At 39.4% G+C, this 24,628-nt stretch overlaps 1 protein-coding gene across 1 annotated transcript in view; it reads right to left on the bottom strand.

The window, feature by feature from the left end:
• The window catches only part of SORCS3 (sortilin related VPS10 domain containing receptor 3), a 719,603-nt gene that overhangs the window by 104,422 nt on the left and 590,553 nt on the right, over positions 1-24,628 (bottom strand). Inside the window, exons 10-13 of the mRNA XM_069098908.1 lie at positions 14,896-15,042; positions 13,899-14,001; positions 5,030-5,106; positions 3,994-4,085 (exon numbers count right to left, since the gene is read on the bottom strand). Coding sequence (XP_068955009.1) covers positions 3,994-4,085; positions 5,030-5,106; positions 13,899-14,001; positions 14,896-15,042 — 419 coding nt within the window. The remainder of the gene's footprint in view (positions 1-3,993; positions 4,086-5,029; positions 5,107-13,898; positions 14,002-14,895; positions 15,043-24,628) is intronic.

Genomic DNA, 24,628 nt, shown 5'->3' with positions numbered 1-24,628 from the left:
CTCCTTTCCTTCAGCTACCAAGAATACGTTTCCCTGAGATATCTCTAGACAAAAACTTCCCCAGAATCTTATTATTATTGCTATTTAATACAGAGCCCTTAAAAGGTTGGAATGTCTCTTGACCTATCTGTGCCACAAATTGACATTTGTTATGTCCTTCAAGACCTGCCTCAAGACCCACCTTTCTCAAGATGGCTTCCCTAACTGACCCTACCCTTTGCCTGCTACATACCTGTGGGAAAGACATCCGTGATCATCTAGACCAACCCATACCTGGTAAAGAGTAGTCTTCTCTGAAGACCAGATAAATGGTCTTCTAGCTGACACTTGATGATTTCTACAATGGTCAGCCCACTCCAATTTTGGATCATTCTAATTGGTAGTAATTGTTTTGTTATATCAAGCTCAAATTTGCCTCTTTGCAATCTCTACCCATAACTCCCAGTTCTGGTTTCTGGGGTCAACCAGAACCAGTTTAATTGCTCCTCCCCATACTTGAAGAAAACTATTATTCCCTAAAGTCTTGTTTTCCCAATGTGAAACATCTCTGTTCCTTCAATCTATCCTCATATGTCATGGTTTAAGACCCTTCCTCAACCTGGTCATCCTCCTTTAAGCACTCTCTGCTAGATCAATGTTGTTCCTAAAATATGGTACCCAGAAGTGAATAGAATACACCAGATGTGGTCTCATAAGAGCAGAATACAAGACTTTCACCTTCTTATTTCTGGAAGTTATGCCCAAAGCAGGGTATAAATTTAGAAGGCATTCCTAGCACAGTTCTTAGACAACATTAAAACAACAGGACTCATCACATGATTATTAAGAATAATCAGTTAAAATAGGAAGCTATCCTGTCAGATGGATGAATCCCTCTCTTCCTACCCCAATCATGTTCTCTTCTTCCATCCCAATTCGACTAAGGTCTCTTCATATCACTTGCCCTGGAGATTTTCCATGGCTGTGAAATTTTCTACTTATGGTTCTGGCTATGCCCCTCTTATTGCAACCTAAAATCATATCAGCTTCCTTGGATCCTCTGTTAACTCATACTGAACTTGTAGTCCATTAAAAACCACAAAACCTTTTTTTCCAGACAAATTGCTATCTGTGCTTCCCCATATAGTTCTTTTGAACTCAATTTTTGAACCCAAGAATGAGTATATTTATTACCATTCTATTTCATCTTATTAGATAAAACCAAATGGCCTAGTCTATCAAGATCTCTTAAATTCCTGGTTCTATAATCCAGTGAATTGGCTGTCTTACCCAGCTTTGTACATCTGCATATTTGACAAACTTCTCATGTATGCCCTTACACAAGTCACAAACAAAAACATTAAATAATGATTAAATTGAAGTAACTAGGTGGCATAGTGAATAGAGAGTTGGTCCTGAAGTCAGGAAGACCTGAGTTCAAAGGCAGCTTCAGACACTTATTACCTGTGTGATTCTAGGCAAGTCACTTAACGCTTGTTTGCCCCAGTTTCTTCAAGTGTAAAATCATGATAATGACAGTACCTGCCTTGCAGGGTTGCTGTAAGGATCAAGCCTCGAATATAGTAAACACTTAATGCTTATTTTCTTCCATCTTTGCTCTCCTCCCTGCCCAGATAGAGGTATGCACAGATTGCTGAGACACTCCACTGTAGACATTCTTGCCAGTCCACTGATACTTTCTGGGGTTCAACAATTCAACCAATTCTGGGTTCATCTAATTGTGCTATGATTGAGCACCCCCCTCTCCCAGTCAGAAGAATAGAAGAGAAACTTTATCAGATGCTTTGTGAAAAATCAAAGTCAAATTATACCTTCAACATTAATCTGATTAGTCAAATAATTGCAAAAAAGTGAAATCGGTTTGATCTGGCATGACCTGTGCTGTAGCATCTTTGCAAAAATTGACCAGACATTTGAGTATAAAAAACTCATGAACAAATATCAAAAAGAAGAAATACTAAATAAATCCTTTATTGATCACAATGAAATAAAAGGTACTTTGAAAAAAAGGATTAAAAATTAATTTGGAACCTAAATTACATAACCTCAAAGAATCTGTGGGTCAAAATCAAATACAAAAAACATAACATTTCATCAGTAAAAATGTAAACAATGAGACAACATACCAAAAGTAACAGGATACCATTAAAACAGTCCTTAGGGGAATATAAAATTTTATGTGTATGTGTATATATGTATACACATACATGTATGTATGTGTACACATATATGTACTTATAACATAAACATATTTATGTATATACATATAAATACATACATGCGCTGATATATGTAATATACATATATAAAAACTTTCATTAACAAAATAAAAGAACAAATCAATAAACTGAACATGAAGCTTAAAAAACTAGAAAAGTGATGAATGTAAAACCCTCAATTAAATGTCAAAGTAGAAATTCTGAAAATCAAAGAGATGAACAAAAATGGGTTTTAAAAATATCCACCATTTAATTGATAAATAAAACTGGGATCTGTTTTTAAAAACAAAGTCTTTGTGTCTATGTCTTTGTGACTAATGCTTCCTTTCTAGATTTTTACTCACAATTTCCTGAATAATACATTCTAGAATTTTACTAGGAAGGAAAATAAAGTTCATTAGTCTATATTTTGTAAACTTAATTTTTCTTCCCTTTTTTGTCAGGGGTGAGGTTGGGGGAAAATGAAGGAGGGAGGGGGAGAGGAAGAAGGACAATACTTATCTTTTCTAATTCTTTAGCACCTTTCCTGTTCTCCATGATGTTCCAAAGATCCCTGGCAATGGCTGGACTGTCATCATATCTTAGGATAGAGTTTGCCTGGATGAGGTGATAGAAACTCATCCAAGGATGAGATGTGTTGTCTTGCCGGTTCTTACTCTCATTAAAGAATTCAGCATGATGGCATTTGAAACACTAACTTTTCTTTTCTAATTGCTTCATGTAATCTAGTGTAATCTCCCCACACAAACGAAAATTCTCCAAAGGTGGGTATAGAGCCTTTTTTCTTCATGCTATCCCTCCCTACCACTACTACTACCACTACCACTCTGCACAAGCACAGATCTCTGAGCACAATATATGTTAGGTAAATTATGAGAAACTCCTTGATTCTTTGCCTCTTGCCCTTATTCCATCCAGGTATCTTTACTGGCTTTCGTTCATGGATTCACATCTGCCAACATTCTGAGACCAGTTCTCACTCTGGACCAAGAATATATAAGGTGTCCCTCTCAGAAGATGATTGGCTTAGTTATCAGGCTTCATTCTTGCTTCTGGGGTCCTAACCCTATAAGTCAGAAATTTCTGCATAGATCCTGACCTTTTGTGACTCCTGCCTTCCCTCTGATGATTATCCCCAACCCCTGCTGTATATATTTGTTTATACATAGTTGTTAGTATCTAGGCTCCTCCATTAGACTGTGAGCTCCTAGAGAGCAGGGACTGTTTTTTTCCAGCCTACCCTTATATTTTTCATGTTGAGTACAGTGACCAGCACATAGTAGGTTGTTTATTAAATACTTCTTAATTTGACCTGACTTGTGGCTCAGACTCTCTGACCTGGGCTCCTGAACCTTTGTGCTCTAGTCTCTTGGACTGAGATCTCAATCCCTGATGCCTAAACTCTTGGACTCTGGACTCGCTGCTTTCCCTTATATGCTCATCACTTCACTTTTTGGCCCCTAAATTTAAAGCACCTGCTAGCCTCATTAACATCTGTAAAGATTCCCTGTTTTGGTTTATCTTGTTCCATTACTCCTCAAACCCTGGCAGGACAAAAGCTTATTAAATGAACAAGGCATTGCTCTACATGAGTTTGTTGGAATTTTTTAGGTACTGGGCCAGGGATAGCATCTACTTTGTAGGAAGTGGAGATGCATGTGAAGTAGTGCCCCAGAATCCACCTCTGACCATGTATATGAAATAGTATTGACTGAACAGCCCAATCCAACTCTTTTAGAGAACCATCTCCATTGGGGTATTGATCTGTCCTTACCACAAATGTCTGATGGGCATAGATGTGTGTTTCATGGCCACAAGAGCTCCTCCCCAGTCCAAGAACCAAATGTTATACTCTTCATCAAAAATCTGAAAACAAAAATCAGGTGGGGGGGAGGAAAGGAGAAGGAGAAGGAGAAGGGTGAGGAGAATTAGGAAGATTCTGTCAAAGTGAGCACTGGACAAATTCACTCAGAAGTCCTATTTAACTTTAAAGACATTTTTCAGGCATGTGAAGATTCAACATAGGCTTTCTATACAATATAGCTTGGAGGTTTCTGCAAGTTTTATACTGCCAGTCAGCATCCCTTTCTTCTATCTAATCTATACTGATGATTATTATTTTGAGACAAGAACAGGTTGAAGAGTTTCCTTTGTGCAGAACTTTGCTATTCTCTGTCTTGCATTGCCACCTATTTTCTGCTACGTGTGTCGTATTTCCCTAGCCTCACCATAACATCATTCACTTCTTAAGGACAAAGATCACATCTCTGAATTCCTCATAGCACCTAGAACAGGGCTTTGCATGCTCCTCTCTCCCCAAATATGAACCAACCTAAAAGGGGAATCCCTTGGCTATTGTTTAATATCACCAACCAAAGAAAAACACATGGCTCTTCAGGCAAAGTATTCAACTAGTCTAAAATTACTCTAAGGATATGTTTATATAGCACAAGAATAGCCATAGAATTACCGAAAAGTTAATATAAAAATAGAATTTAGAGATCATCTATTCTAAATGTTTTATTTTAAAAAGGAAGAAATTGAAATTAGAGGTTAAGTGATCTCTCTAAGGTTACAGAGCTGGAAAGGGCTGATCCAGGACTAGAACCCATGTCTTTTGATATACTTCCAGCCACATACACCCTACAATCAGTTTGGCTGGTTTTTATGCTGAACTGACCTGAAGGAGCCAAGATTTGGGTATGGTGTTGTCCTCACCTGAGATTCCTAAGCAATTTAAGAACCTATATTCAAGGGTTGTAGCTACAGATAGATACAGACGTGCCTCCCTCTGTCCTTCCCCAAGTTACCTGTCTCCAGGTATTGCCCCCATCAGAAGAGACAAACATGCCAACTTCCGTGTATGAGAGTTCTGTGCCAACATTGCCTGAAATAGAAGCAAATCATTTGAGAAGCATGAGGCAAATTTGAGAATAAATTGGTTTGTAGCAAGCAATTTACTGAACAGCTTTTGTATGATTTTGATTTTTCTATCCCAGAACCACTGTACATGACAGGATGAAAAAAATGGCTCTGATAAAAAAAAAAAAGAAAATGTCACATTACTCCAAGACTTGGAGTTTCCAAGTAGTAGATGGAGATCTTATTCATCTTTAGCTCTTTTGGAACATAGAATTGCAGAATCTTGAGTTGGTCAGACTGGTCAATATTAGGCCCTGAACAAGAATCTCCTCCCTAATCAGTAGCCACCTAGCCTCTACTAACATATGTCCTACAACAGGAACTGTATGACTTAATGAAGCAATTAATTCCACTATGGGATGGCCAAAGCAGAACCTCCAGGAAAATTGGGGATTCCCAACAAAAGCAGAATAAAATATAAGATTCTACTTCTTTCTGAGTGCTTAAGATACATTCACTTTTAAAGGAGCCCTATCCCACCAAAGACTCATTTTCCTTAGCCAATAAGCAGGTATGTATTGCTACAAACTGCTTGAAAATTATAAATTCTTCTTTTTGTGGTGGCAAAGAATTGGAAATTGAAGGGATTCCCATTAATTGGAGATGCTGATCAAGTTGTGGTATATAAATATAATGGGATACTATTTTCTATAAGAAATGATGAGCAGGTGATTTCAGAAAAACCTGGAAAGACTTATATGAACTGATGCTAAGTGAAGTGAGCAGAACCAGGAAAACATTGTACACAAAAACAACAACATTGTAATGATGATCAACTATGAATGACTTAGCTCTTCTCAGCAATATAATTATCTAAGACAATTCCAAAAGACTAATGATGGAAAATGCTAACCACATCCAGAGAAAAAACTATGGAGTCTAAATGCAGAGTGAAGCATACTCTTTTTACTTTTTTTGTTTTTTTTCTTTCTTGCGGTTTTTTCCTTTTGTTCTGATTCTTCTTTCACAACATGACTAATGTGGAAATATGTTTACATGATTGTACATATATAACCTATATCAGATCCCTTTTTATCTTGGGAAAGAGGGAGAAAAAATTTGGAACTCAAAATTTTGCAAAAATGAATATTGAAAACTATCTTTACATGTAATTGGAAAAAATAAAATACTATTAAGAAAAAAAGGAAAATTATGAACTCTTGTTATTGTACTAGAACTTTGTGCCTTTCCACTCCAATCCACTGTCCCTAATTCTATCTTATGGAACCACATGGTAACTATCTACTTGCCCCTCTACTTAAGACTCCTTCGTCTCTTTCCTTACTGCCTCCCTCCCCTCTTTGTCTTCTTTAAGTTAAGGATCTTTAAAACATTTTTCTAACCAGACCTGTAATTTTATCAGTGTAGGGAGCCCTCAGAAATCAGTTCCCTCTACCATCACATTTCACCACCTGTTTTACCACTGACAATCTTGGAGAGTTATCTAGGACATTAAAAAGTAAAGTGACTTGCCCAGGGTTACAGAGCCAGTATACAATGTCAAAGGCAGGACTAGAGCCCAGGTCTTCCTGACTCCAAGGCCAGCTCTCTTATCATGTGCACCACACTGCCTCTCGGACATCTGTAGTCCCTCTAATTCAACAGGCATTTGCTTCAGTTGCTCCTCATATGACATAATTTTGAGTTTCTTCAGTGTCCTATTTTTCATTTCCTGGATAATATTCAGATTGTTGATTTCCTTTTTAAATGTGGCATTCAGAACTTAACATAATGATCCAGATGTGTCCCAACTGGGGCACAATAAAGCTGGAGATTCCATTTCATTCTCTTAGTGTCTTAAATTATATTCAATTTTGAAGCAGCTTGATCACACCAATGACTTTCGTTTTCCTTAAGTCTTAGCATGTATATACTCACTCTTGAAAGCTCCATAAAAACTCTGATTTATTTTTGCTTTTTTACATAGCACCTAGGACTGAGAACAGTCATCTATGGGATATTATTTAATCACCCAATCAAAAGCTGCTTAGGTCATTAGTCTTCAAGAAAACTGAAAATAGCCCCCTTGCTGCTCATTCATTCCTCATAGCCTTTCATAGACCCCATTGCCTTCTACCACCTTTGCTTCTAGAAGCTTTGTATTCTTCACCACCACCTCCCCCCTTCCCCCAGTGGGGAAAGGGACTAACTCTGTACTCTGTGCAGTTCATTTTGATAGGGAGCATGGAGAGCCCCAGAAGTGAAGCTACAAGACCTGAGTTTGAATTCCAGGACTACCTTGTTCAAGTGATTTAGCTTTTTCATCTGTAGAACAGATAGTCCTCATATTTTTTTCACTCACAGCACTGTTGTGAGAATAAAATACTATAATGTATATGTAGTCACCTTTAACTATAATCTGTATCTTTTTCTGCATGGTGCTAAATGTATGTTTGTTGAATGAATGGAACTATCCCAGTTCCTCAGACCAAATCCACCTTTGAACCGAAATCAGTGGGTATACGTGTATGTGGTGGGAAAGGGGATGTTTCTATGTGGAAAAGAAAAAAAAATACATATACGCATGTGAAAATGCATTGCAGTAGCTGGCATTTTTTCTTTAAAAAAGCAGGAAAGGAATGTTAGCTCCTACAAATCTGTAACCTAAATAAGAGTACAATAAAAAGGCAATAATGAAAATGTTAATTGAGCTCCTGACATTTAATGCTCCAAAATGAGAAATTAAAGCCCTTCTACTGCCTGTCAAACCCCTATCAGCATTAGAGAGCATACAACTAGCCAACTTATTTTGACACACAAGATTCCAAAAATAACCCCCAGGCTCTGTAAGCAGTAGAACCGGGAAGCGATTAGAGAGAGGTTTGGTGAACAGCTCCAAAGAGTGGGTGTCTAGAGTAAATGATCCCATTTCCCTCACTGGGGACTGGAGAAGACATTACTGAAAAAAAGGAGAATCTATTTATCTTTTGGGGAAAACTGTTTCCCATGGAATTACAGAGCTGAGAGGGAGCCTTAGAGATCACTTAGTCCAAGCCTTCATTTTGCCTATGTGCTCATCAATGCCCACCCAACCATCCATGAAGAACAGCTCACATTGTTTACATATTGCTTTACTGACAAGAATTGAAAATGTTCTCATATGCATTCTACAAGTAATGGAACCAAGGCTCAAAAATGGAAATAATAATAATAGTTAGCTTTTATGCCATTCTTTAAGGTTTACAAAGCGCTTTATATATGTTATTTCTTTTGCTCCTTACAACAAGCCTTCAAGATAAGTGCCATTAACTCCACTTCCCATTGAAAGAGGTTGAATAACCTGTTGAAGGCTGTAAAGCTGTGTCTGGGTAGGATTTGAATCCAGATCTTCCTTATTCCAAACACAGCACTCTTTCCATTGCACCACCTAGCTCCCTGAAAGGAGTAACTGCAATTATCTGGGGCAGAAATGACTTGCGTCAGAATTAATGGCAATCCAACACTAGCACTCAAGTTGATGGGGCCTCAGAGAATGTCTAGTAATAAGATCACAGATTTCAATTCAGAAGGAATCTCAAAAGTCATCAAATATAACTACTTCATTTTATAGGTGAGGAAATTGAAGCCAAGGAAGTTCAACAACTTGTCCAAAGTCCTGCAGGTAATGTCCGAAATGGGATGGGAACCCAAGTCCTCTGACTCCAAAGTCAGAGTTCTGTTCACTAAAACCCACTGTCTCCCCAAAAATCAAATGTCTGGCATGTTAGGTGAGCCCTTGCTTCCTGGTGAAGGCAGACCTTAAAGGTCATTTAGTACAACTCCTTTGTTTGACAGGTAAGGAAACAGAGCGATTTGTCTAAAGATGCGGAGAAAATAAACAGAGAAGGAATTCAAATCCACATCCTGATTCCAATTCACTTTCTTTTTACTCCACCAATGCTGAATTTTGTGTTATATCTTGACTCCCAGTTCAGTATGTCATGGTGTAGTGATAGGAGCACTGGTCTGACTGAATGCCATCCTGGCCTCTAACACCTGCTATTTGTATGATAAGCATGACATTTGTCTTAGTGGGCATCATTTTCTCCATTTGAAAATGGGGATAATACATTCCTTGTCAGGAAGTCATGCTGTAAGAAATGTGAACGAATCTTCATGGGTGTTTGGATGGGCAGTGGGAAGCTGGTTTTACCTAACCCTTCATATGTCTCTGTTGGGTTTGATGTTTTAACATCACAGAAATCAGCACATCTGTAAAGCTTTGCTCTGAATTAAAGGGGGAGTGTGAGAAGACAGTAATCAGTTTATTTGATTCTTTGCAGTTTATTAAATATGATTATCTTAAAATTTTAGAGCTAGTAGAGACAACCCCTTATTTTACAAATGAGGAAACTGAGACCCTGAGAGCTTTAAAAATGTCCCCTAGATCACACAAACAAAGCTGGCAATATAATCCATACCCTCTTCTTCTAAATCCAGGTCTCCTTCTACCATAGTAGAAGAGATGGAAGTGTCCCCATCAATCCCTCTAAATGCCCTGGTGCCTTGCCCTACCTCATTAAATCTTTGCTAGAAATATCTTGCATGGATCAGAGAAAGGCTATTTTGGATCTATTTTCTAAACAGGTAAAGTGGCAGAGGTTGTAAGGATCAGCCAATATACCTGGGTTATATTAGTTAAGAGAAGCAGATGCATCTACTCCCTACAGGTTATATATTGTGGAGGAAGAGGAGAGAGGAAAAGAGTGACTACCTTTTAAAGGTTAATCAGAACACTAATGAAGTTTCATTACCCACAGTGACAATTTTAACATCCCTGCTCTAAATCACATTGTTTTGGGTTGAGGCTTAGTTAGTTATCTTTTCCAGAACTGAGAGATCAATGTCCCTACTGGAATGGGGATGCTTAGTTTCATATAACCAAGAGCCAGGGGCAAACATACGTGGAGACAGAATTGTTAGTTACTTAGAGAGTGTGATGCTATAGGCTCCTCATTTTGTTTTTTTGCTGCTGCCTGACATTCTATTTCCAGGGAGACAGTCTTTTCTTCCATCGTTAAGAGACAAGGCAGATGGTGTAGATTTCCCTAGGAGATGGCACACAGGAAATACTTGAAATTCATACTCAAGTGTAAACTACTGACATAGAAGAGCTTCACGTGGTTATAAGAGAAAGGTGAAAAGATCAAGAGAGTGATGAGCCCTGAAGAGAAAGAGAGAGAGAGACAGAGAGAGAGACAGAGAGACAGAGACAGAGAGAGACAGAGACAGAGAGACAGAGACAGAAAGAGAGACAGAGACAGAAAGAGACAGAGAGAGAGACAGAGAGACAGAGAAAGAAAGAGACAGAGACAGAAAGAGACAGAGAGAGACAGATACAGAGACAGAAAGAGACAGAGAGAGACAGATACAGAGACAGAAAGAGACAGAGAGAGAGACAGAGTGAGAGAGACAGAGAGAGAGACAAAGAGAGAAAGTATGTATATGGAGGGATCTTGTTAAAGAGAAAAAATGCCAAAAGGGAAGTCCAGGACAAGAAGAGACTTTGCTAACAATATTACAGCCTTGCCACAAGGAAGCCCTGACAGTATGTGCTAGGATAGATGTTGGGAGTAGGTTTGGAGACAAATTCCAATGTTTCCAACTCTGGCTTTTAATCCAGCATTTGCAAACCATTTTTTGAATGCAAACAATGTATTCCTCCCAGACTCCCTGTGGCATATCATCAAATCCATTAATCCTAAACCCAAAATACAGAGAAGAAAAAATAACTTTGAGATGTTGATATTCTGAGCTATGTACAGTGCATATTCATGAAAGGGTATGGTTGGTTTTCTTTAAGCAAAGAATGAATTTTAAGTTATTTTAGAATTCATAGGTGAATCACTGAGTCCATATTTTATATATACGGTTTTAAAGCAACCTTAGGAAACATATGGGAGAATTTTGTGAGTATGATTTTGAGGCAGGATGGGAAGGGTGTCATTTCAGGTTTTCACTACTGAACTTTCTTAAGGTCTCCAGGCTCATGGGCACAAATAAATACCTATTTTGGTACATGGTGAATATTGACTATCTCCTTGTGGAAAATAGAGATTTATAGAGATTTGTGTTATTATTTTACCAGACTTGTGCTTTCATCAGTGTACCTCAGGTGAGACTATTCTACCTAGGTAAATCAGTGCCTTCTCTGAAACTTAAGAGAGTTTGACTGAGGAAAAGGAGAGTGATTATGGCCCTACAGACTTGGATAGAAGTTTTGAGGTCTAGTCCAACTTCCTCATTTTACAGATGAAGAAACTGAGGCAGAGAGAGATTTATATAATTTGTTCAATGTCACACAGGTAGGAAGTAGCAGAAATTCAATGTTAGGTCAATCACCTAAGGTTACAGAATTCATAGATATCCAATATAGGAAATGATTTTAGGACCTTGATTATTAGTACACTATTCTGAGTGATCAGTGTATGAAGGAAGGGAGGGAGGGAGGGAGGAAGGAAGGAAGGAAGGAAGGAAGGAAGGAAGGAAGGAAGGAAGGAAGGAAGGGAAAAGCATTTGTTAAGTGCAAAGCACTGTGCTATGTACCAGGGATACAAACAGAAAACTAATAAACATTCCTAATCTCAAGAAGATCACATTCTAATGGAGGACACAATACATATAGAAGGTTTCAGGGACAAGTCAGATATAAAGATTTCATGGACAGTAAGGTGCAGCAGCAAAACAGATGATAATGCCTCTTTTTTAATGACATTTTCATTGACAAAGTTAATGACTTTGATGGATAGAACTTTCTTTTCTGTGTTTTCAGCAGCTGTGACTCTAGCACCTACAGAGACAGTTGCCAGGTCCCACCCCAGAAGGGGTTAATTCCTTAGATAATGGCTTTAGGGGCTGTACTGGAGGCAGCTTCTGTGGTCCTGGGGATGCTGCCAATCGTGGGGCTCTTGGATGGACCTGCTAGTCAGTGGCAGTTGGTAGTGGTGGTGGAAAGGAAGTGAGTGATCTCCATAGTGATAGTTCCCCTCAATGTCAACTGAGGGGCCCAGGCTAAGAGCAGGACTGATGGTCTATGGAGCACTCCTGGTTCCTAGACACAGGGACCTAGGCTTTCTCCCTTATGGTCCAAGGGGAGGCAACAGTCAAAGGAGTAATGGTGGTACCCACAATGTTCTGACACCCCTGCTAGGCTGGCCTACTTGCCTCAAAGGTTGCAGCTAGTCAGCAGGTGGTAGGGATGGCTGGGAATGTTAGACCTACAAGAAATCTCAGACATCATCTAGCCCAACTCCTTCAATTTACAGATGAGGTACCCTACATGAGGATTCTGGAAAAGTCATTTAACCCCTCAGGGCTTTCTAAGCACCTCTCTATGACTTTAAGTTGCAGAGAATATGATGACCTTCATTAGTAGAAAGAGTTTTCTCATTCATCCTCCTGGATACCCTGTACCAATGAAATCCTAAGTCTAGCCCCTATGCACATTTGACAATAAGCTAAAGGTATAGAATGGCCTTCCAAAGCAAAAATATAAAAAACAGAAATTTCAAAAACATTGGGATGAGATTTGGAGGCATTCATCCAAAAGAAATATTTTTTTTCCTGAGGAAGTCCAGTTTCTAACATTTGGATATGTTGTCCATGCTAGGCTAGGTCATATTACTTCATCATAGCCCAAAGACCCTCCAGGGATCCCCAAGAAGGGTGAAACATACTGGTAACATTTAGCAGGAAGAGTACTTGCCTTGGAGTCAAAACAACTAGGTTCACATTTCTGCTTTGTCAATGCCTTTGCCATCCTGAAACTAAGTTTTTTGAATCTATAAAATGGCCTTGCAGTGAGAATCAAATGATAATATATATCTATGTGTGTAGATATATATATATGTAATAATTTGTAACCATCAAACACTCTAGTGATTTTCAGTTTATCCTTAAATTTCTTTACCTCTTCTTTCCAGATTGTCCAAAAAAAATGCTAATCATTTTCAAACTAAGATTTGAATGGAGCTTGTTAGTTAAAATAACTCTCAAAAGAATCCTTTTTATAAGATGAGTCATCGTCTCTAATTTATGTGTTTTACAAGTTGAGGTTTTCCTATCTTGGGTTTTATTAAAGGGGGAACACCTACATAAACAAAGTTTTAATCTTTGTCTTTAGTAGAAGATATGCTACTATTAAACCCTGATGACCATGAGAATCTAGAGTGTGGGACAGTGGAAAGAATGCTGGATTTGGAGTCAGAAGACCGAGGTTCAAAACCCAACTGTCACTTGTAACTTTCGTAACCTCAAGCAGATTATTTAATTTATCTGGGCCTCAGTGTCCTAATCTGTAATTTGAAGGCAGTAGTTCTGATGGCCTTTAAGATCCTTCCCAATCCTCAACCTAAAATCCCATCATCATATAATATCTGATTGGGCTTTCACAATTGCTTATACATTTCAATTTTCTGGGATCCTCAATTACATGCACTGAGAAGAAATGGGGCCAAGCAGAGAAAACACTGGCCTAGGAATAAGATCTGGGTTTGAGCCTTCCTTTTTAACTAACTTGCTGTGTGACTTTGGGCATGCCATTCTACCCCTCTCATCTCTCATTTCTTCATCTGTAAAATGACAATTTTACAGCATTACCTACTGCACAATGAGGATTCCATGAGATAAGGGATGGAAAAATACTTATAAACTTGAAGCTCCCTAGATACAAGTGAGCTATGATTATAATTCATAATTACAACCATTGCCATTATTGTCACTGCTGTCACTGTTTCAAGGAAATGATTCATGAAATGGAAGAGGTAACATCATCCTCACCTGTGGCTACCACCAGCCCAGGGGCCGTGTTCTTGCTGGAGATTCGGCCTGATGAATATGGGTTTTCGGAGATCTGCAGATGGAGATGTAAGGAACAAAAGGGCTGCAGAAGGAAAGGAAAAAGAGAATAGCATTATGTCTAGAAACCACTGCTTCAGGGGTGAGGTTAGGGGAATAACAGCTCCCCACAAGGGCATGCATTAAAAGGCCAGTGCTAGCATCTTCTTCATGGTTTGCATATCTTACAGAGATAACCATTTAATTATCAATTAAGACCTTCCTTATGTACTGGCAACAGTCACTCTCTGGCTCAGCCAGTCAAGATAACTCAGCCCACTCCATCTCTGTAAATACATATTGTATATTGTTGCCTCCTCATCCTTCCTCATGCTATTCATCCAAATTTAGGAAGGTCCCCCTACTTCCTATCTAACTTATTTTCCTCTTCCTATCTAAATTATACCCCTTCATCAAAGCACAAGTTAGATACCACTTCCCCCATGAGGTCTTCCATGACCCTATCCCACCCCCCCATCCCCATTGGAAATGATCCTTTTACTCAGGACTATGTAGCTCTAATGGCACTATCACACTCTATTTTGTATTATAGTTATCTGTGTCACCTCTCCTATCAGAACGTAAGGTCCTTGAAGGAAGGAGATGCATTCTATTCATTCTTGAATCCCACTTAGCATCAAGTATAGAGACCAGCAAATAGCAAGCAGAGACTCAATTTCTCAGTATGGACTGAGTGATTTCTTGCTGACTGATAGATACACACAAATCAGTGAAAGGGTTAGGGGCTGCCCATCCTGACTTTTGCGCTACATAAGGATAAAAGCTGTGGTTACCAAAGAAATTACAGGAGATCTCTGAACAAATCTGAGTATATGGGCAATCTTTGCCAACAGATACCTTTATAAGCAGTAGCCTTTGGCATTAATCAACCTGTCTAGTGGGCTTCAGAAAAGAACCCACTAAGTACTGTAAGACTTACCAACAAACAGTTGACAGGGCTCCCTCTCAGATCAGTGTCTGGAGCCTGCAGCAGACGCCAATCCCTGCCTTTGTTGTAAGTGATGTAAGTCTTCACTTGGTCATCCACTTTTTTGTTGGCCAGGAATATCCCTTTGATGCCTGCTACCTAGGATAAGTAGAGAGAGAAAGAAGAAGAAATACAGTTGGGGAAGGGAGATAGCAACCATGACTTCATGAAAAAATTACAAAAACATTCAACATATGTTTTATTCATTTTAGAATGGGAAGGGACATTAGACATCATCTAGTTCAATCCCTTCATTTTACAAATTGACAAACTGAGTCCCAGAAAGAAGTAACTTGCTCAAGGACACTAAAATAGTGACAGTGGGGTCAAGAATCCAGATATTATGACTCCCAATTTATCTCTTCTTCAAGAAGACCACACTGCCCAGTCCCATGAAGGTGTTTGAAGGAAGAAAAAAGGAAGGATACATCAAGGGGCATATTTATAGAGAGGAGGCCCTCAGAAAAAATTCAAAGGACAGTGGAGTTTGTCTCCACAAAAAGAGAGACCTTTTCAGAGCCTTTCTATTACCCTCTTCCTGCCCTAGTTCCTATAAGGACTTGCTCAGGTGACTGTCAACTAATTTCAGCTAAGGTGTTAACTGATAAAGGTTTAAGGGGTCACCTCTTCTCTGAAATAGCTGTTGGCTGATAAGGTGGCTATTGTAGATAGGAAAACTTCAAAACAGAAAGGAAGGAATCCTTAATGGAGAATGTCAGACACCGAAATGGCAATATGGGAGGTATTTCAGAATCAACATTCATATCTCAGACCAGGCTGATCTGCTTATTAACTTTAGTTATTCATAAAGGCAGTACTTATGTTTCAAAGAAAGAAAACATGATAGAGAAATCAAGACCCTCAACCCCCCCAAAAAAATTAGTCTTTTGCAAGTAAGTTTATCTCCCTGATCCCCAATTTCTCATAGGGGAGAAGAAAAATAATTTTTAGTGGTCTATTTGCTACCAAAGTTTATTGAATTGGGTATGGGGGCAGATTTATGTTTTAGGAAGATTAATCTGACAGCTGTCAGATTGTCAAAACCAGCCACTGTGCTAGGCACGATGGATACAAAAGTACACAAAATTATGGTTCTCAGGGAGTTCTCTTTCTAATGGTGGAGTCAAATGGAAATAACTACATACATACAAGTTATATACAGAGTAGCTGGAAGCTAAGCTCAGAAGGAAAGCACAAGCAGGAGGGAGAAGTGGAATCAAGCCAAACCCTCATTTCTCAAGCCTGGTAGAGGCCCAGGTTCCATGGTAGCTGTGAAAGGAGTTGCTTGGGTAAAAGAAGAAAGTGCTCTTCAGATTCAGAAATCATGTTGAATTCATTTAGTTAATGAAAAAGAAAGCTTTTTCAAACAGAAATTTCACTGACCCAGAGAAGAAGCCGCCAACACAGATAAAATATTAAGAAAAAAAACATCATGGAGAAGATAGAGTTTATCTGGAAGAGGTCCAATTTGGAAGGTTTGGAAAATGGCCAGAAGTTTAATTAATTAAACGTCTTAGTATGGGAAAAAATGGTAAGGATAAGAAGGGAGAGAGATGCCTAGAGAAGACACAGAAAGCAGCGAGGACTGTCAGGAGAAGCCTTTTCTACCAGTCACCTACCCTAATGAGTGAACTTGGTTTATAGTAGGGAGGAGACTTCCCAATAACTTCAGGAAGAGGAATATTCCTGTTCATTGGCACAGACCATCAGGGCACAAAGGCCCCTTAGTTTTTCATGTCTTTAATTGTGGCAGAAAAAAGGATGCCAGTTTTCCTTCCTCCCTCTACCAGCCAAGGAAGAATATTCCAACCCATAATTCCCTGACATTGCCGTAGGTCTGAGTTGTTGTGTGGTTTGTCAAGCCCCTCATACCTTTTCTGAAACCAGATGGCTGGTACATTGTAGATAAATGAATTCCCCATCCTCCATCTCTTTTCCCCAAACCAAATGCTCCTATTCCTGAGATGTCAGGACACTATTCAAAATTACCATGGGCTTTAGCCGCTGTTGCTTCCTCCCCATACCAGAGATATTAATAATCATTTCATTATAACCGGGTAAAATTATACCTAATTCTTCAGAATAGCTTTATTATTTCCAATAGTTATATCTCATCCCATCATCCTTAAAGGTATATATCACTATAATTTATCACCACATGTGTATCGTTGACTGGTTTTTAATTTTCTGCTAATCAAACTATTGATTTCCAACTTTAATGTAACCTTTGTTATCTCAAGAAATTGCCTAGAATTTTCTAGAAACCCTAGATTTCCTGTATTAAAGTAGGACAGTTGGCTGGTAGGGGAAATTTCAATACTAGATATCCATTCTCTGAGCAGCAGAGAAGATAAGGATCAACAATCCCACTGACTTTTTCTGTGGAGATAGATACCAAGATAGAGGAAAGAAGTGTTTTGTAGATAAACTTGAATTAAACGTGACTATTTCCCCTTAGTAAACAGTTTTGAAAAGCCAAGATCATAGATCAAGAGTTAGAAAGAATTTTAGAGGACATATAGTCCCAATGCCAAAATTTTACAAATGAGGAAAGTGTGGCGTGGGAAGGTCAAGTGACTTGCTCAATGTCAAATAATAAGTAAAGTGTCACAGGTGGGATTTAGACCTCAGGTCCTTTAACTCCAGAAATTAGTGCCTTTTTTATTTTGTTATAATGAACTAATATGTATGCTTCTGAAAGTCAACAACCCCAGGGAGAGGGCAGAAGATCAGGGATGCTGCCAAGAAGAACATGGCACTGTGATATGATCATTCACTCTTCTTGGAAACTTTGTCTCTTGGGCATTGTATCTGACAACTGGCCACTTGCTTGAGGCCACCATTTCCAGGTGGCACAAGCATCTGTCCCTCACCTCCCAGGATAAGGAGGTCTGGGTCCAGCAGAGAAATTCAATTACTATTGTGTACCCTGGGGATGCTTCCTCTAGCCCAGCCACTGATGAGGAATAGGTGAAAGGGATGGAATAGTCATTTTCACATAGTGGGTCCTGGCTGAAGCTTGCCAGCAGCTGCCAATCTGGCTTTTAACCAGGGTTAGAGAATTCAGGGAGAAAGGAGGACAGGTATTTAGCCATGGATATTCAAGGGCAAAAAGTCATTATAGAGAAGTGATATGAAAGAAAAGGGGGACAATGCGAGGGTATTACCATTGCCTGACTATATCAGATAGATTTAATCCGGTCCAGCCCCCCTCATTTTATAGATGAGAAAACAGTATATCACAGTGGAATGCTAGATAGAGAGTTAAAAGAACCTTGGTTTAAATCATGGATTAGCCACCAGACTACCTATATAACCTTGGGCAAATTACTTTACTTTTCTAGGGCTTGGTTTCCTCATCTATAAAATGAGGCGGTTGAACTAAATGAACTCTGAAATCCTTTCAAGTTTTCAATCTAGGATCCTACAAGGGCCAGAGGCTTAAATAACTTAAATAACAAATCATTAGAGTATTAAATAATAGAATATTAAATAACAGAGTATTAAATAACAAAATCACACCCAGGTCCCTCTGACTCCAGTCCTGCTTTTTCCTTTATACCATCCAGTAGATATTGGACACCATGGCTCACATGGTGTAGCTACCTAAGTTATCCTTGAAGCATATGAGTCAGGCCACCCTTCCAATGCATGCCTCCAAACTGCATGGCCTGTGGCTTTGAAAATTATGTCTTCCGATGAGTAATGCCTGAGAAAAGATCCCATGCTGAGATATATTAGAGTATCTAGGTATAACATCCAGCATATATGTTAGTATCTCACTGTGAAGTTTGAGACCTATGAGACCTAGGCACCTTATATTAGCTGGCTGGCTGTTAAAGGTCAGAGAAGTGGGGAGGGAAAGGACTGTTATGCAGCACCTATGTGCCAAGCCACTTAAACCCTCCAAGCCTCATCTGTAAAATAATAATAATGCCACCTCATAAGCTGTTCTAAGTAAAATTTGTAAAATAATGCTTCGCCTCAATCATGTAAGGATCAGAGATTTTGTTGGTGGAGGATTCCCTCAATCAGTACAGATGACAATACCTCCCTCCTATCAATCAATTAGGGCTGCTGCAGTGGGCTTGGAATTCAGAAGACTCAACTTCCTGATTTTCAATAGGATCTCAGACACTAGCTGTGTGACCCTAGGCAAGTCACTTAAATCCTAGTTGCCTTAGTTTCCTCATGTGTAAAATGAGTTAGAGAAGGAAATGGCAAATTACTCCAGTATCTCTGCTGAGAAAGACCCAAATGAGGTCACAAAGAGTCAGACACAGATGAACAACAATCAATTAATCAATAAGAACTCATTTTATGCACTATGTCCTAGGTACTAGGGCCACAAATACAATAAATTAAATTCTTCCTATTCATGAAGATCTTACATCCTAATGGAGGAGAAAATGAGGACATATAAAAATATATACAGAATAAATTTAAAGCAAAGAAACCCAAATACACACAGTAGTGTAGTAAAGTACGGGAAAGTGTAAGGAGGGGTGGAGGGGGGAATCAGGAAAGGGTTTGTGTAGATGGTGTTTCTTGAGAGTTGAATCTTGAAGGAAGAAAAGGATTATATGAAGGAGAAGGTGAAGAAGGAATCCATTCCAGGTATGGGCACAACCAGCGCAAATGATGAGAAATGGGAGATGGAACATCACATGTGAAGAACAGAGATAAGGCCAGTGGGGTTGGATGGCAGAGTGTAGGATGGGTAAAATGTATAATGAGATAGATTAGCACAAAAGATAGCTTAAGGCTAAGTTGTGAGGGGCTCTAAAAGATAAGCAAAAGGAATTTATACTTATTTCTGGAGAGATTGGGGAGCCACTGAGTTTATGGAGTACAGAAGTTACATGGTCAGAGTATTATTGGTTGAAAAACATATAATCAGCATATGGGTAACCTGATAATGACTCTCTCCAAACTTAGCTATGTTGGTCCTCAGACAAGAGACAAATAGTAATTGCAACTGGGTTTGAAGATTTTTCTGCTTGATAGGTCTGATGAGAACTTACAGTCTATTAATTAGCTTAGCCTTTGAGATCCCAGGGTCACCTCTACATCAGGATGCCCAATTGGAGTGGCTATGTGCCTTACCCAATGGAGAAAGTTTGACTGTCAGGATTCTCTGTTTGAAAAGCACCAGGATTTTAGAAAGAGCTACCCAGATTAAAGCGCTGTCCCACTTGGCCACCTCACGTTGTACTGGGGAGAGTCTCAAATCTCAAGTACTGCCCTGGGGTAGGGAAGGATGGACATTGATGGGCTAAAAGAGTTCTTCTCCTGACTTCACAGTGACATGAATCTATAATTGACAACTTTAACTACTTGAATCAGTCCCGTCTAGCATCAAATGGACTTCTGACACCTCAAAGACAAGATGAATTATATGGCCTTGAAATCTTCTTATCTCTTCTGATTATTTAATTACAGGGAGAAAAAATAACTTGCTTCCATGCAGAGACAAGAAGGAGAATTTCTCTCTCATCAAGAAAGAACTAGAATGTCAGGCAGACAAAATAACAGAGTCTGGCTTACTTGCCCTTCTGGATACCTACAGAAGGGAAAGGATAAGCATTATGCAGTGCCTACTATGTGCCAACCACTATCCTGAGAGCTTTTACAATTATTATCTCATTTGATCGTCACAACCCTGGGTGGCGGTTGCTGTTATTATCTTCATTTTATAGTTTAGGAAACTGAGGTAAACAGATTAAATGATTTGCTCAGGGTCGCCCAATTGGTAAAGTGTAGAAAACTGATTTGAACTCAGGTCTTTCTGACTCCAGGTCCAGCCACCTTGCTGGTTATATATAGAGTTTGATGAGGCTGATCATTCTAACAGGCAATCTCACTCAGTGCCAAAAGCTGTCTTGGCAAATTACTCAATAGACCCTCCTTAACCATAGCCCCCCATCTACCCTGCAATGCTAAATAGAGAGTGCTAACAATGTCTGGTTTTGAGGTGAGTCTCCAATGATTCACCTGGAAGATGGATTAACATTAATTTTATCACCTTGTCATATGTCAGTCTAAGTCTCCGTATGATTGACATTGCTTCACTGACTTCAACATCTAAGGAAAGTTACAAGATAGGTCTACTTACCCTGGCCCAAGAAGATTCCAAAACGAAGGTCTAGTTTGAGTTCTTTTAAGGGAAAAGGCCACTGCATTTCCTGAAGCATATCATCCATAGACATAATGTACCCCAAACTAAGAACCCAGAGAGAGTTTTCCCCTATCCTACATTGTTGGACAGTATAAAACCCTAGGCCCTGAGACCACAGTCACAGAGCTATTTAGGGTTAACTAAACTGAAGGAAGGCACAGGTAGGTGGTTGTGATAGTAATGGCAATTAAAGATTCCCCTGTATTGGCTTGGTTTTCAAATTGATTGTGTTAAAACCCAGAGTTTGTTAATCCCACCTGTGGGATGGGCTTGTTGATGTGAAAAGAAAGTCCTGAATTGGGAGGAGCTGGTGATGTAGATTTGGAGAGACACGAGAGAGAGGCGGAAGATTTTTTTTTTGGAAGCAGCACCTCGTAGAGAGAGAGAGACTAAGAGAATTGCTGGTGGCCGCTTTGAATTGCCCTGGACTTTTGAGACCTGCCCTCTGAGCTGCCAAGGACTGAGGAGACATGGCTGTTTTGCTGGTACTTTGTCTGTCTGTTTTGATGTTATTTTGCCAGATTTGTCCACTGGTGAAAGACTGTCCTTTTGTTGAAGAAGTCCTGGAACCTGGCTGTTCGCTAAGAAGGCCTGCGACTGTCCTGCAGACAGAGAGTGAATACTGTCCACTGGTGAGGGACAGTACTGTTGTTGCAGGGGTCTGGAGACTGTCCTGCAGACAGAGTGAATACTGTCCACTGGTGAGGGACAGTGCTGTTGTTGCAGGGGTCTGGAGACTGTCCTGCAGACAGAGTGAATACTGTCCACTGGTGAGGGACAGTGCTGTTGTTGCAGGGGTCTGGGAGCCTTTCTGTTGGTTCAGAAGCCCTGAAGAAGGATTTTCTTGTTGTATGTTTACAGAAATCCTGGGAGAGGGCTTTGCTAATGTGTTCAGGGGTTCTAGGACTGTTCTACAGACAGAGGATAAATTCATGAAGGGACTGGCAATGTATCTTGTGGCTTTGCTAAGCCTTGTCTCCCCAGGAACTAAGATTGCTGAGAACTTGCCTCATGTCAAGATGAAGAAAAGATCTCCATTTGGGTATTAAGTGCTGTGTTTAAACTTGATGTAACTCTGGGGTAGATTCAATTGTGATCCAGGGGTGGGGAACTTTTGACCTTATGTTTGGAAACTAATATACATTTGAGAAGAGGGGCTTTGTGGTGGATTTAATTAAGGTATAGCCTAGGGGTGGAGAAGTATTTAGAACAGAGACTTTGTAATTGATTGAATGATTGGAAGATCCTGGGGTGGGGTAGTACTTGGAGATTATTTAATCACACTTAGTAAATGCTGTATTTGGAATGATGTCATGTTTTGATCTTCTCTGTTCTGGGTTTGTTACTGAATAAAATAGAGAGCACCTATGCTGGTATTTTGAACCTGGGAAGTTGCCTTTCTTTTGGCATTGCATTACATTACAGTGGTACAGTGGATAGAACACTGGACCTGGAGACAGGAAGACTCATCCTCATGTGTTCAAATCTAGCCTCAGACATTTACTAATTGTGTGATCCTGGGTGAGTCATTTAACCCTGTTTGACTCAGTTCCTCATCTGTAAAATGAGCTAGAGAAAGAAATGGCAAACCACTTTAGTACCTTTGCCAAGGCAACCCCAAATGGGATCACGAAGAGCTAGACATGACTGAAAAGTTACTTAGTGACAAAAACAAGAAGGAAAGAGGCCTTCCCTTCAAGTCATGGAAAGTTCTGATATTATGCAAACAAGCACTACTGCTCAAAAACTGCCAATGACTCCTCACACTGCAAATGCTCCTGCCTAGTTCTCTGCTATCTGGCCCAAACCTAACTTTTCAGCTTTATATCCTGGTCTTCCCTGGGGTTGCCCCTCTCTAAGCAGACTAGTATCCTCACTGCTTTCTAAAGGAAGCCCGTTCATTTCTAAATCTGTCCTTTCACTTGAGCATGTAAACTCTTTGTATTTCCCATACCCTTCCACTAGAACATTTCTATCCTAATTTCTGCTTATCTAAAGTTTATTCATTTTTCAAGACCCTCTCAATCCCCATCTCTTCCTTCAAGTCCTCCCTCATTACCCTTAGTTGTCCAAATGTCTGCATCATCTACACAAATCATCTGTTTCATGTGCCTAGAAAGAGATTCAGCAAGCCCTGGGCTTAGATACTGTCCCTAGAAACTTAAAGCTGTGTGATTCTGAGCAAGTCACTCTCATAAGCCTCAGTTTCTCCACTTGTAAAACGAGGGAAAAAATAACAGCTACCTTACAGGGTTGTTGTTTTTTTTTTCTAAAAATCAAGTAAGCTGATATGTGCAAACTTTCATTAGTTTCATATACTTTGCAAATCTGACAGTGCTACATAAATGTGAATTGTTATTATTGTTACTATTATCACCATCACTACTGTTGTTATTCTCTCCCATTAGGCCATATATATTTTTGGTCTCTTCCAAAGTGCTGGGCACATAGCAGATTCTTAAGAGATAGTCATTAAATTGAATGATAAATGAGACTTCCCTACAGTAACACTGCATCAAGCAGGTCCTGTTCTAAACAAACTGCCAGAACCTTGGGCAAGTTCAGTGTTTTACCCATACTTTGTAGTTGCAGAGACACTATATACTTTTCTCCCAAAGATAGAAAGTATATGTTAGTAAGAAAGGGGGAGGGGAAGTATACTTCTTGCCTCATCTATCATTGTGATTCATGCCCTACTTCAGATCAATGCATCTCACTGTTCTAAATGGCCAAGCAATGCTTTCACTTCCCTTCACTGAAAAGGTAAATGGTCCAGAGCAGCAAACCTACTTAGCCTGTCGGAAAGGTCAAGGATAAATGTGTTTCTCGCATGCCACTTCCTCCATGAAGTCCTCCCTGAACTATTCCCCTTCTCCCAGTCTTCTCAATAAGCAAATGATATATGTTTGTTGCCTTCTTTGAAAATAGCAGCATTAAGGAGGAAAAACTGGAACTTAAAACCAGAAAAGAATTGAGTTTGTATCCTGCTTCTAACACAGTAAATGTGTGAGCATGAGCAAGTCACAAACTTTATGAGTCTCACTTCATTTGTTGAATGGTAGTAAATAACAGTATCAAATGAGAGAAGGTAGCCAAAGTACTTTGTAAACCTTAAAATTGATAAGCAAATGTCAGATATTATTATTATCATTGTTATGTGTGCTTTACTTATTACACTTAAGGACACTTTTACTTTCAATGTACACAATTAGGTGACTATATGTCTCATCCTCCCTATTAGGGTAGTGACCTTGCCTTAGTCATCGTCAGTGTTTTGGGCAGAGTCTCTCACAAGGCTCCTCAACGTAGTAAAAGTTCAGTGTTTGCTGTATTGGATTGACTCAGCTGAATTTCTGGGATTAAAAATCATTTGGGTATATTTTCTACCCTTTTTTCTTCTTGAAATTCTTCTCATTGATGCCCCCTTAACAGAGTCAGGTTTTAAAAAAAAAGAGGATGTGGTAGGCTCTAGGACCCAAAAATCATTATCATAACAATCCAAGCCAA

The sequence above is a fragment of the Petaurus breviceps genome, unplaced genomic scaffold, assembly GCF_028583685.1.
Source record: "Petaurus breviceps papuanus isolate PSGF00001 unplaced genomic scaffold, PetGlider_PUasm1.0 37, whole genome shotgun sequence".
NCBI classification, from domain to species: domain Eukaryota; kingdom Metazoa; phylum Chordata; class Mammalia; order Diprotodontia; family Petauridae; genus Petaurus; species Petaurus breviceps.
This window is presented reverse-complemented; position numbering and strand designations above follow the sequence as displayed.